Source organism: Nycticebus coucang, chromosome 18 (genome assembly GCF_027406575.1).
Source record: "Nycticebus coucang isolate mNycCou1 chromosome 18, mNycCou1.pri, whole genome shotgun sequence".
Classification (NCBI taxonomy): Eukaryota; Metazoa; Chordata; class Mammalia; order Primates; family Lorisidae; genus Nycticebus; species Nycticebus coucang.
This window is the reverse complement of record NC_069797.1, coordinates 47,256,055-47,270,040: the sequence shown is the minus strand read 5'-3', so window position 1 is coordinate 47,270,040 and position 13,986 is coordinate 47,256,055. Positions and strand designations below refer to the sequence as shown.

General features: G+C 38.2%; 1 protein-coding gene across 2 annotated transcripts in view; it reads left to right on the top strand.

The window, feature by feature from the left end:
• Positions 1–13,986, top strand: part of TOM1L1 (target of myb1 like 1 membrane trafficking protein) — a 49,608-nt gene that overhangs the window by 35,163 nt on the left and 459 nt on the right. The window contains exons 12-15 of one of the 2 annotated variants that reach the window (XR_008375461.1): positions 7,882–7,965; positions 9,878–9,983; positions 10,374–10,455; positions 13,676–13,734. Coding sequence is in view for 1 of the 2 variants with exons in the window: in XM_053568304.1 (XP_053424279.1) it covers positions 7,914–7,965; positions 9,878–9,983; positions 10,374–10,455; positions 13,676–13,739 (304 nt within the window). In the remaining variant the exon portion in view is untranslated. Of the gene's footprint in view, positions 1–7,881; positions 7,966–9,877; positions 9,984–10,373; positions 10,456–13,675; positions 13,741–13,986 lie in introns of those variants that run through there. The other variant, XM_053568304.1, reaches the window with a different exon arrangement.

Here is a 13,986-nt window from a genome sequence, read left to right as displayed (position 1 = left end):
GATTTGTGGCCTAGGATGTGGTCGATTTTGAAGTATGTTCCATGGGCTGATGTGAAGAATATGTATTCTTGTTTGTATGAAATTTCTATAGATGTCTGTTAAGTCCATATGTTGAATGGTCAAGTTTAAACTAAAATTCCTTTGCTTAGCTTCTTTTTGGAGGATCTATCCAGCACTGCTAAAGGGGTGTTATAATCTCCAACTACTATGAAACTGGAGGAAATCAAGTTGCTCATGTCTGTTAGAGTTTCTCTTACAAATTGAGGTGCATTCTGGTTGAGTGCATAAATATTAATAATTGAAATCTCATCATATTGAGTATTACCTTTAACAAATATGAAGTGTCCATCCTTATCCTTCCTTATTTTGGTTGGTTTAAAGCCTATTGCATCTGCAAATAGGATTGCAACGCCTGCTTTTTTCTGCTTTCCATTTGCCTGGAATATAGATGACCACCCCTTCACCTTGAGTCTATATTTGTCTTTTAATGTAAGATGAGATTCTTGTATGCAGCAGATATCTGGCTTGAGTTTTTGTATCCAGTCAACCAACCTGTGCCTCTTTAGAGGACAATTTAAACCATTTACATAAATTGAGAATGTTGATAAGCCTTTCTAGAGCCCGGCAGACATTTTTAATCCTTTTGCAACTGTGGACGTTGGAATTTGTTCAAAATTCTGGGTGGGTTTACTTTTGCGGTGGAGGATTACGCTGGTCTTTATGGAGGATAGGTCTGAGAATATCCTGAAGAGCTGGTTTAGTTATGGTAAATTTCTTCAACATGTGAATGTCATTGAAGTATTTAATTTCTCCATCATAAATGAAACTCTGTTTTGCTGGGTACAGGATCCTGGGTTGAAAGTTATTTTGTTTTAGGAGATTAAAAGTCAATGACCATCCTCTTCTAGCTTGAAAGGTTTCAGCAGAGAGATCTGCAGTTATTCTAATATTCATCCCCTTGTAGGTGATGGTTTTCTTTCGTCTGGCTGCTTTCAGAATTTTCTCCTTCATATTAACTTTAGTGAAATTGATTATGATGTGTCTGGGGGATGTCTTATTCAGGTTGAGTCATGCTGGAGTTCTGAAACTGCTATCTGAATTTCAGAATCTCTTGCCATGTCTGGAAAGTTCTCTTTCATAATCTCATGGAGACGAGACTCTGTGCCTTGTGAAGCCACTTCACCAGTTTCGGGATCCCTATAAGACAAATATTGATTTTCTTCGAATTATCCCAGAGCTCTCTGAGAGAGTGATCTGTTTTTGCCCTCCATTTCTCTTCCTTTTTGAGATTTTTCTGAGCATTCAAAAACTTTGTCTTCAATGTCAGAAATCCTTTCTTCTGCGTGTTCCATTCTGTTACTGAGGGATTCTACTGTTTTTCTCAGATCTTTGAGGGCTGCAACTTCTTGTCTCAGTGTGTCAAAATCTTTGGTCATTTGGTCTTTGAATTCGTTGAATTCTTTAGACATCTTTTGGGTTACTGCTTGGAATTCTAATTCGATCTTATTTGCTATCCAGACTCTGAATTCGATTTCTGACATCTCAGGTATTTGTGTGTGGGATCTTGTGCTGTGTCTGCCCCATTGTTCTTTGGGGGAGTTGCTCTACTCTGATTATTCTTATTGCCAGAGTATTTCTGTTGATTTTGCCTCATGATTGTTTTTCACCGTTGTCTCTGGTCGTCCTCAGAGTTGGGGAGGTGTCTTTCCAAGATTAGACCCCAGCAGGATCACTCTGTTGTTGCTGGATCACTCTGTTGTAGGGACTGACCATGTGTAGCTCCTCTGGGGCTGCCCCAGCCAGGAAGTTCTGGTTGTGGGAGCAGCTCTGGAGTGTGACACACCTGGATCCAACAACAGGGCTGGGAGTGGTGCACACGGTTCTGGGGGTGCCTGGTGCCCAGTGACTTTGGCACAGAGGGCCAAGGCTCCACCAGTCTCTGGCCAGGAGAAAGACTCTGCGCAGAGGCAGGGAGGGCTCCGGAGGGCACGCAGCTACCAGAGTCCCTGGCCAGACGAGCGGGCCGGTGTGGAGACAGGGAGGGTACAGGAGGGAGGACGTGGGGTTGCGTGGCTCCCAGAGCTAGTGGTCAGGGCATGCTGAGGCATGGGTCGTGGGTCGCAGCGCAGCTCTTAGGGCGGTCTGGGCGGGTGCCAGTTTGGGTGACAGGTCGCAACACAGCTCTTCTGGAGGTCCAGGTGAGCACCGATCGCAGGTCACGGGTCACGGCGCAGCTCTTATGGAAGTCTGCACTACCTACAGTGTAGTAACAGGTACCTTGTAGGGTTATTTGGCATGCCTCTTAGGTGAAGAATTCAGGTACAACTTGGCTTTTACCTTGTTTTTTTTTTTTTTTTTTAATTTAGATCCTTGTATACTCGATCATTGAATTACTTTTCTACATTTAAGAGGGAGCATAATGAGAAAGAAGAATCAAAATGAGAAGTAAAAAGAGCAAAAAGAAAGTATAAGAGAAGAGAAGGAGAAAGGAAAGACATTCATATGTTGAGAAGTGATACAGTGTCCCTTGCTATCTGATTAACCACCAAATTGAGTCAGTGCCTTAGACTGACTACCTCCAGTCTTGGCTAGATGCAATGCATGTAAATGTTGAAATGCAGGCAAATTTCTAATGAAGTTGATTGGTTAAATAAAATGTAGTCTAGAATAGCTGATTCTGTAAAACAGCAACTCAAAGTATTGTAAAAAAAAAAAAAGAAAGAAAAAACAAAGTAATTGATTCTATTCCTGTTATCTTGCTTGCTAATCTTGTTGGGTAATTTGAGAAAGACTAAGTAATACAGACAAAATCCTATTACAACAAATGTCTATAAAATTCATTAAAAAATCAAATTCCAGCTAATAGTTGCTTATTTTAATCTGTAATCTACTGGATCTCATAATTTAGTGTGCATAAAAATCACTTGGTAACTTAAAGAGTCAAATCGCTGGTGCCCTGAAATTCTGATTCAGTAGCAGAACTCACTAGTTCTAACAAGCATCCTCAAGAATCACAAAGCTGTTTTCCAATCATACACTGAGAAATCTCGTGATGGGTCTCTATCCCAAAATTCAGATACCAAAATAATTAGAACAGCTCTTAGAATTCACAGGCATAGAAGATAATCTGTGATAGCAATAACTGTTGTCCATGCTATCTTTCTAAACCCTTTATATCTGTTTTTCCTAATTAAAAAATATCTTACAGATGAATGAAACTATAATTAAACTAAAATGTTTATAGTGTCAGAAACAAAGCACTGAAGTTGATTAGGGCATGTACCTGGGTTAAATCACATGCCTAAGATCACTTATGAAAGACACAGCCATTACAGTGTCTAAATGGTCTTGAGATTTTGTTCAACCTTTTGTGTTTGTGGTTTATTTGTTCACTATCATAGAATAAGTCAGTGATAGAATTATTCAAAACAAAAAGAACCCTTGACAAACAATGGAGACAAGATAAAGTCATAGGTCATATTTATAGTCTATTTATTATCAGGCAACAAGCTAAGAAATTAAGAAATGCTTACTAATTACTTACTAATAATGCTCCTAATAACCCTAGGAGGCAGGTACCACCATCATTTTCATTTTAAAAGTGAAGAAACCAAGGCTGAGGAAGATTGACTTTCCGTGGTTGCCCCACTAGTGCTGAAACTGGATTCATATTCACATGGGTCTGATGTCAGTAACTATTTCCTTTTTTTTTTCTTTTTGTACTTATTAATTTTATTTTTTAAAGTCTCATGTAGTAAAATTGACTTTTCAGTGTACATTTTTTGAATTATAATGTATAGATTTGTATAGCAACCACAATAGTCAGAATACAGAATAGTTTCATCAACCCCTCCACCCCGCAAAAGAAAACTCCCTTGTGGTTTTCTTTATAATCATACCTTCATACTCCTAGCCCCCAAATGCCCACAAACCACCAATCTGTTCACTGTCACTATAGTTGGTTTTTGAAAACGTCATCTAAATAGAATCATGAAGTGCATAATCTTTCTAGAACAGATTGTGTAAAATTCACGTTTGTGTGTTTTGAACTCATGCACTCAAAATGTTATGTTGCCTTGGTTAGTTGACCCTTTTATCATTAGGTAATGTCCTCTTTGTCTATCTTCATTTTCATTGCCCTGATATCTACTTTGATATTTAGATAGCTACTCTAGCTTTCTTTTGATTAGTGGATGCATGGTATATCTTTATCTTTTTACTTTTAATTAACTATATTAAAATGTTTAGTTTCTTGTTGCTAGCACATAGTTTGTTTGTGCATTTTCATGTATTCTCATAAAATCTATCTTTTAATTGATGTGTTTAGACCATTTGCATTTAATGTAATTGTGTGTTGGGTTTAGTCTTACCATTGTATAATTTTTCTATATATTCCCTTTTTTTCTATCTTTTTCACTGTGAAAAATTTTCCTTTAATTCTTTTGTATTAGAATATTTTTAATATTGTCTTTTAATTTATTGTCATTTTAACTTATCTTTGTACAATGTGTATATGGGTGCATATAAAGAGGGTCCAAAAAATGTATACACATTTTAAGAATGGAAAGAACTGTATTAAAATTGTAATACTCAATATGTGCTGATAACAAGAGATATATACAAATTACATTTGAGCACCTCTTATAAATGCAGAAATCAAAGATAACTTGAGTATTATAATATAGTTTTTTCCTCTCTTAAAATGTGTAAACATTTTTTTGGCATCCTCTGTATATGTAGAGAGAGACATTGGTTTAGTGACTGCAATATACTTAATTTCTCATTCCACTTAAAATGCGTGCTTTGCTGCTGGAAATAAAATGTAGAAATCTTATCATCATATTGCTCCTCCCTTAATCTTATAGTTATCTTACATGTATATTGCATGTCTAAAAGAAATAACCAAAAATGTTACAATTTTTGCTTGTAACTTCAAATATATTTTGAAGGACTTAAGAAAAGAATAGTCTATTTATATTTACCAAATATTTACCAGTTCTGTTACTCTTCTTTCTTCTGACATAATGTCCCTTCTCTCTGAAGAATTTCCTTTAGCAGTTCTTCTAGAGCAGTTCTATTGGTAGCAAAGTCTCTTGGTGTTACTTCACTAAGAGTGTGAGAATGTCTTATTCTATCTCTGATCCTGAAGCATATTTTCACTGCATATAGTATTCTGGTTTTTAAAAGTTTGTTCCATTCTTTTTCTGGCCTAAATTGGGTTTCTAATGAGAAATTTACATTCCTTTGATTTGTTGTTCCTTATATATTTAAAATGTGTTCTCTGACTTCATTAAAGAATTTTTCTTTTTTTTTTTTATTTTGAGAAGTTTATGATGGATGTGGACCCAAATTTCTTTTGGTTTTGTTTGTGGTTGGCTAAGTGTATTAGTTTCCTGTAGCTACCATAATAAATGCCACAAACTGGGTGGTTTAAAACCACAGAAATATATTCTCTCATGGTTCAAGAGGCAAGAAGTCTAAAATTCAGCAGGGCCACCCTCTCTCCAGGATTTTAGGGGATAGTCCACTTTCTTCCAGATCCTAGTGACTTCCTAGCATCTTTTGGATGTTTTGGCTTCGGGCCATATCACTCCCATTTCCACCTGCACCTTCATCTAGCTTTTTCTTCTCAAATCGTCCTCTGCGTTTCTCTTTTAGGGTCACTTGTCATTCGGTTTATGACCCAATAATATAGGATGATATCTTCATTTTAAGAACCTTAACTTAGTTATAGCTGCAGTTTTTTTTTCCAAATAAGGTAACATTTACAGTTCTGACAACAGGACATGGGTCTATCTTTTGAGGGGCCACCATATTAACCCCACCATTTTACTACATGGTGGTTGGTACTTGAGCTTGTAGGTCTGTGTTTTCACCAAATCTGTCAAGTTGTGAAGTTTTTGCTATTCATTTCTCCATTTCTTCTTCTTCTTTTTTTTTTTTTTTAAGACAAAGTCTCACTTTATCACCCTTGGTAGAGTGCCATGGTGGCACAGCTCACAGCAACTTCCAGTTTTTGGGATTAGGCAATTCTCTTGTCTCAGCCTCCCAAGTAGCTGGGACTACAGGTGCCCACCACAATGCCCGGCTTTTTTTTTTTTTTTGGTTGCAGTTTGGCAGGGGCCAGGCCTGAACCTGCCACCTTCGGTATATGGGGCTGGCACCCCACTGACTGAGCCACAGGCACACTGCTTTCCTGTTGTAACTTTCCTGACACAAATGTTTTGTTGTCTCATAGGTGTTTATGGTTCTATTCATTACCTTTTTTTATTCTCTCCATTTTTCAGATTGGATAGTTTCTATGATCTGTGTTCAAGTTCACAGTTTCCTCTGTCATCTCCATTTTCCTACTGAGGTCATCTGTACATTTTCTTTTTTAATTTCACTTATTACATTTTTGATTCTAAAATTTACATCCAGTTCTTTATATCTTTTGTTTCTTTGCTGAAACGTTCTATATTTCCATTATGTTTTCAAGAGTGTTTGAAGTTCCTTGTTGGAGCATTTGTAATTTCAACATCTGTGTCTTTTTGGCATCAATGTCTATTGTCTCCTCATTCAAGTTGAGATTTTCCTGGTCCTTCATATGCCTATTAATTTTGGATTATATATATCGTGGGCATTAGTGTTTTATTATGAGACACTTGCCCTTATTTAAATCCTGTCAAGAATGTTTATATTTTAATTTTATAGGCAAACAACCTGTTTATATTTACACCACAGAGTTTTCAGCCTGCTTCTGTGGGCTGTGGTTCCAATGTCAGTAAAGTTTTTAAAGCTGTTGCAGTGCTAATCAAATCTATCCCACATGTTCCACCCAGAGGTTGATCTAAGGTCTAGACAGCCTGGTCTTGTGTTTAGTTGTCAGCTTCTTAGCACCCTGACAGAGATCAGATGCATTCAAGCTTGGGGTGAGGGATGAGCCTAGGATTTCATAAACAACTTTATGAGACTGTTTCCTGAATTCTTCCATGGCTGTGATTTCTCTGGCACTTTCTCTTTTCCTAGGGCTCCCCGTTTGTAGTTTTCCCATCATAAAGTTGGAGCTTCATCCTACGAGACCACATATTTCCTCAACCACCCTTGTGTCTGTGATCACACGAACAGACGGGAAGAAGAAACCAAGGAGCTCTCCCCATCCCCTTGGTGTCACAGCTCCTGTTGGAAAGGAAGATTCTCCTCGCTGATCTTTAATCTGCTACAGCCCCTTCTCTCCTCAGTGTCTCTGCAGCCACTTTCCGGTTGCCTGATGTTTGGGGTGTGAGGGAAGAGGATACAAAGGGGCATGGGATTCTCCGTGAGGAAAAATGAGAGGGCTCCTTCCTCCCAGGGCTCTGTCTGTCCTCACTGACACCTACATTTGGGTTTCAGGCTACACAGTACTCACTCGGGGAAGACATGGGGATAAAACATGGTAAATAGACCAACAGTGTCGTGATACTTGGATTCTCGTCTTCTTTCCTTATCAGCCTGCTACTGTTTACTTTTCAAAGCCCTGAAATAGTTTCTCTGTGCGTTCTGTCCAGCTTTAATAGTGACACTTCATTGGCAAGACAGGGTGACATGTGTCTGTGCCACCTTACTCTGAAGCAGAACTCTCCCAGCTTCCTTCTTAATGCTCTGCTTCTCATCCTTTATGAAACAGTGGGATGGCAGGTAGTTACTCTGATGGGAAGACTGAAGGCTCTGCTCTTACAGGTGCTCTGTGCACGTTCCAGCATCTCAGGGCTACCCAGGGACAGTCCTTTATTTTGGTGTTTGGGCATCATGACCTGGTGGGCAATTGGTAATACAAAAGTATGACTTTGTGCAGTCTGAAGCTATGTTTGTTTTTAGGCCGGGAAAATCCTCTTACTTTTTGCATTTGTGTTCTCACTGTAGGGTAATTATGCTGTGTTATCACACTATCCTAGGTTTACCCAAAGGACTGGCCAAAAGCTCGCCTCAAGCCATACATATGATAATGTAAGTAACAGAAAACTTTCTCTGGCCTCATAGTCAGCAGATTATCACAGACAAAAAAGAACTCCTGGCCTTTAATTGTCATGTTCTCCTCAGTAATGCATTGATGCAGCCCCCATTAGGACTTTCCCTTTGTCTCGCTTCCATTGGCCAGATGGAAGAGTTGGAATTCCCTTAGAGTTGTCTGTATTTGCTGTCTTCAGCTTCTTTCCTGCCGTCCTCTTTGACAAGACTTGAGACAGGCTTCTAGCTGTACTGCTCTATGGACATAGCTCTTATCATGGACACCAGTGACTCCCATATTATTAATTCTAGGTCTGCAATTCTCAGTCTTCATCTACCTGATGCATCAGCAGCACATGACCAAGTAGATCACTTCTTTTTTGCACCTGGGGCTTTCTGACACCGCTCACTTTGATTCTTCTCCAGTCCCGCTTTCATCTCTTCTCTCCTTTGCTGGCCTCCTTCTACCGGCCTTTCGATGTTGGACACTCCGAGGCCCGGGCTTCAGACTTCTGTGTCTATATTCATTCCTCCTGGGTCTTAGGGTCTTCTATCTCAATGAGCATTCAAATCTGGCAACCTACAAATTTGCATCTTCAGCCCCTTGCCTAAATTCAAAATTCATATATCCACTTTCCACTTACCGTCTCTTGATTTCTTCCCAGTCTCCAGTTTCAACCTGCTTTTCCTGCAAACTTTTCAGCTCAGTAAGTGACCACTTGACTCCTTCAGTTGCTTAGGTCAAATACCTTGGGTAATAATACCTTGACCACTACCTTTTACTTTGAAAATATGTCCATTACCCAGCCATTTGTCACCACATCCACTTCTGTATCCTAGTCCAAGCTCCAGTAGATGCTTGGACTTAAAGGCCTTGACACCAGTGGTCTTAAAGACACCAGGCCTTAAAGGCCTGGACACCAGTGGCCTTTAACTATAGGACTGCCCTGTCTCAGACTTTGCCTTCCTCTCTTCTCACCCACTTCCACCATTCCAGTCTATTCTCAAAACAGAAACCACAGCAACCCTTGTGAAAAGTAAAGTCACATTATGTCACTCATCTGCTCAAAACCTAGCTGTGATTTTCCTCCTCCTCCTTTACTCAGTACAAACCTGACGTGCTGATTGAGCCAGCCCATTCCCTCTCCACCCTCCCATCTTTCCCCTTACCCTGCCCCCATCACACTGGCCTCCCTTTCTTCAGAGGCTGTGAACTTGTGTCTTCTCTGATAATCACAGGGGTTGTGTTATTCAGGGCTCTGCTTAAGTATCTCCAACATTCCCTGACCAGGACCTATCAGAGTAGTATCCCACCCCAGCCGCTTCTCTTCCTATTACCTCGCTTTTTTACCGACCATATGCTGACATCCATTTATATTTATTGATTGCCCCATGAGGGCAGGGGCTTGGTCCATTTTATTTATTGCTTTATTAATAGTGCTTGGCAGCCAGTAGGTGCCCAGGACATATTCATGGAATGAATGAGCAGAATTATAATTGGAACTATTTCGATTTAAGATTTTAATCTTATCAGTCCTGATTTGACAGCATCACTGTGTGTGCCTCTCTGTAATTTAAGACTTTTTTTTCCTCTTGGAGGCTGATATTTTATGGTTGGAATGAAATAAAAAAAGAATCTAGACTGAGCCATATAATCCTACATCTTTTTTAAAAGCAATTTTTTTTTTTTTAGTTTATATGGGAAATGGGATACAATCAGCATGAAACCATAGAGAATAGTAGTAAATTTTACACACAGTTATTACCTAAAAATTATGGTAATAGCTAAAAATTAGTAGCTCTTGTCTAGTGAGATTATATGGTTCTTGGAAAGTGCTATTTGGAAGCCTAAGCAACTAAGTAATAAAAGCTTAATACAGAATGTTTATTGGAATGTTATTCTTTCCTTCAGGTTGTGGAATACTCAAATTCAGTATTGCTACAGCCAGTCAGTGTCCAGTCTGCTGCAGCAGCACCATCAAGCCAGAGGCCACCATCTTTGCCCAGCAATCATCCAAGTACATGAGCCCTTATTATTTGCATCAAATAAGGTAGCAGGGATATATTGGTAATTGAAAATAGATATGAGAAAGTAGAGGCATTCATTTGTATTTTTAAATCATATGAAATAAATTCAGAACAGTCACCATTGTGACTGACATTAGATTGTAAAAATGCTTGTGTTGTATTTTGAACACTAAGGTGAAGGAACCTTTACTTGACATTTGAAAATCTTCTTGTTACTTATCAATCTGCAGACCTGTTGAACTTGGGAGTAGGATTGGAATAGCAATTTGTTTGAGTTGTGTCAGGATCTTATAATTGAAGTCTACAGTAATAAGAATTATTAATTGTGTATACTCCTTGAAAAGCACAATGTGTGTTTACCAGTTTGTTTTTGCCTAAAGGAGTGACAAAGGAAGATTTCCAGCCACCCAATTACTATGAAGTAATGGAGTTTGATCCCTTAGCTCCTGCTGTCACCACAGAGTAAGTCATTTACAAAATGATTCATTTATTTTTTTGTCTTGGTTCTCTTTGACACCAGAACTAACAGGGCTTGGTTATATGTTTAACTTTGTTTAGGGCTTGGCAGAAATTGATGGCCTTATTAAAAATGACTTAGGAGTTTTTATGGCAGCTGTTGCTCTTAATGGTCTCATCATTCTAGCCTTCTGACAAAAAAATAAAAATGTTGGGGTTGAAGAAATAACGGGAACTAAGGTGTCTTAATGGATTCCTCATAGATTCCCTCTAGCTTGAGGAGGACACTATTCATTTGTGACATAAGTTACCCCCACACTGATTGACAGTTTAGCTTTTAAGAACTGATCCCTTAAAAAAGGATATAAATAGAACTTATTTTAGTCTTCTCTACATATGACAAAGTGCTTAAAATAGATTAATAAAGCATTACTGTAAAAATTACTTATTAACTAGTTAATAAAGCATTAACTGTAAAAATTACTTTTAACTTGAAGTTCTTAAAGCACCATTATCATATGATTTCCTATTGGTCAAGTGTATATAAATATTTGTAGGGTGGCATAGTTGTTAGTTTTAATATGCTTTGCATGACTAAAGGTTATCCCCCAAATTCTTAAAAAATGATTAAAGCAAGTTTATGGAACTCATTATTCAGAAACACAGTCTGTAGGTTGTTTCCTGCCCAAAGTTTTGTTTTGACCTATGCAGTACTTAAAATGCGCCTTTAAAAAATTATTTACCAACAGTTAAGCTGGAATATTTAAAAATAAAACGTCTGGATTTTTGATCTTATGGCTACCCTAGCAGCACCAAGCCTGCATTTTCCACATCCAAGGGTTGAGGCTGATTATTACCTGTGGCCTTTATATAGGGATGCTCTGCAGCCTACCAGGCCCCACTGGACCCCATGTCTCTTCTTTGCCTGGCACATATAGACCCTTGATGTTTTGATCCCTGGTTTAAACCTTCAATGTAGTAATTGATTTTGGAGTAATCCATGAATAAATATTAAGGGACTTAGGACTCCATTAAGTATTCTTAACTCAAGATTGTGAAATTTCCCTGGGTCATTCTACTTGATAAAGTGATGTATCACTGAAAATATTAGTTGTTTAATATATTGGCACTAAAAAAAAAAAAAAAAAAAAAATGAAACTGGCACTAAACTGGGTATGCTTTCTAGAAACTTAATGTTTTCTGCATCCAAACAGGTAGTAGAAAAGTTCTTGATTATATTCAAATCTGGAAATTGCTATAAGTAGGTAAGGTAGTGTTAGAGATACTGAAAGTGAGGAAAAGCTTTGGAATCTGGACCACTGTGGTTCTTACTTTCTGGGGGTTGGAGTGTCTCAGTTCCTTGCAAAGTCTGAATGAAACTCAGAGATTTGTCTCCATGAAAGAGCACAGAATCTTACAGAAAAAATTCTGGGGTTTTCATATCACTGGTAATCCATGAACCACAGGATGCGAATTTTTGCTTTTGCAGGACACACAACACAACGTTTATGAAGACACACAGGATTCATTTGACAAATTGACTTAAAAAAATATTTATTAAATGCCAGGGTCTGTGCTTGCTGCTTGATTTATAATGTTGAATAAGAAACATGCTCCCTGACCTCAGAGGTTAAATGCAGCATGGAGACAAAAATTAGACAAATCACCAGCCAAATATATATCTACAATTTGTGCTAACAGTATGAAAGAATATGGTGACTTAAGAGAACGTAACAGGAAGAACTGATTTAAATGGGGGCCAGGGAAAACTTGAGGATGTGACATTGAAGCTGAAACCTGCAATTATTAGTCAAGTGAAAAGTTGGGAATGAGTATAGTTAGCCCCGGGAACAACTTGTACAAAGACCCAGAGAAAAGTGTTTTGGCACATTCAGGGGCCTAGAATTGCCGAAGCCAGAAATGATGAGTCTAAGGAAGAGCCTAATACCAGATGTGAGAACTGTAATTTGGAAGCAAAGAGAAGTGAACATACACTTCTGAACAACGCTGCTGAAGAGGACAAGTAAGATGAGAACTGAAAACTAGACAATAGATTAAATAACAGAAATCACTGGTGGTTTCAGTCAAACCACTTTAATGGATTGATTGGGGAGAGAAGCCAAATCAGTGTGTTAGGTAAATAAGAGAGGAAACACCGACAGTAAGTGTAGGTAACTTATTACAACTTAAATGTGAAGAGATGATGGAATATGGTTTGGCAGCCAGAGGATTACTGAGACAATTACTGCAAGGACATAAGGGATTAAGAACTGCACTGTGTTGTATACAATGGGAGTTCTGGGACACCTGTGAATGCTGCCGGTTAGCATCTGGTATAAAGGGAGAGGGTGAAGATTTAGGAAAAGGGGATAACTGAATGAGTGAAGTGTTTAAGAAGCCAGGGGGAGATAGGTTCACAGAAGTAAAGGAGGATGCAAATGAAAACAGACTTTAAGACTTGGTAATGGGAAAATGAGGATGTTTCCATAGGAAGGCTTTTAATTTATTAAGACTGACGTTTCTGCCAGTGGGGTTAGCGGGAGCAGGGAGAGGGAGGGAGAGGTTGAAATCATTTTTGTGGGAAATAAGAGACAAAACATTTTGCAGAAACATTAAATTGCAGGACCATGCTGGGGCCTCCTAAAGTTGGTAATCATGGTTTCATAGTACTGTGATTTTTATGAGATTTTTCCTCAGGCATGTTTTGCTATTTGTACAATATGAATGCTGTGGTTTTGAGTGCATTTTCTAACAACAGATACATGTAAGGCATCTATAAAGAATTGAATTGTATATTACAATTACGATATAAAAGTATAGAAATTACCATTTTCAGTTAAAGGTTGCTCAGGAGTATGGACTGTAATCACATAGGTTAAATAAACTATTTATTTTAATGTCTTAAAAAGCAGGAGAACTGAACAGGTGGGTTTTTTAAGCAAAAAGTGAACTATCCAAATTTTAGCCATATTTTGCATTTAAAATTACAAGTAAAATGAATTGGATCTATAAAATACATATGAAGAGGCATAGAAATTGCAACATTAGAATTTAAGAAAGCTGGGATGTTAGCTTCTGGACAGAGATAGTTGTTTTTATTCACTGATGTAGCATACACTCCCAAAACAGCCCCAGATTTTTAGTTATGGTAATGGCAGTTAAAACCCAGAATAGTACTTTAAAGTCATAATATAACCTTTTTACCAGGATGGCTTGTTTGTTTCAGAGCTATTTATGAAGAAATTGATGTTCATCACCACGAAGGAGATCAAAGTGACAGTCACTGTTAAGGTAAAGACTTCCAGTCACTTCATTCCACATAATTTCAGTGTAGCTGTTGCTTCCTGTATTGAGTTTTTATATCTGCAAGGGCCACCTCAGTCTGACACTTTGGTGAGTGAAATACTATGTGAGCTTCCCTGAATCAAATTGTAGGGAACTATTGTTCATTAATGAAATACATTATTTTGTAACCTTGAAATGAGACTTGGGATGCAGAAGTTGGTTTAGGCATACAAATACTAACAAAACTTAGAC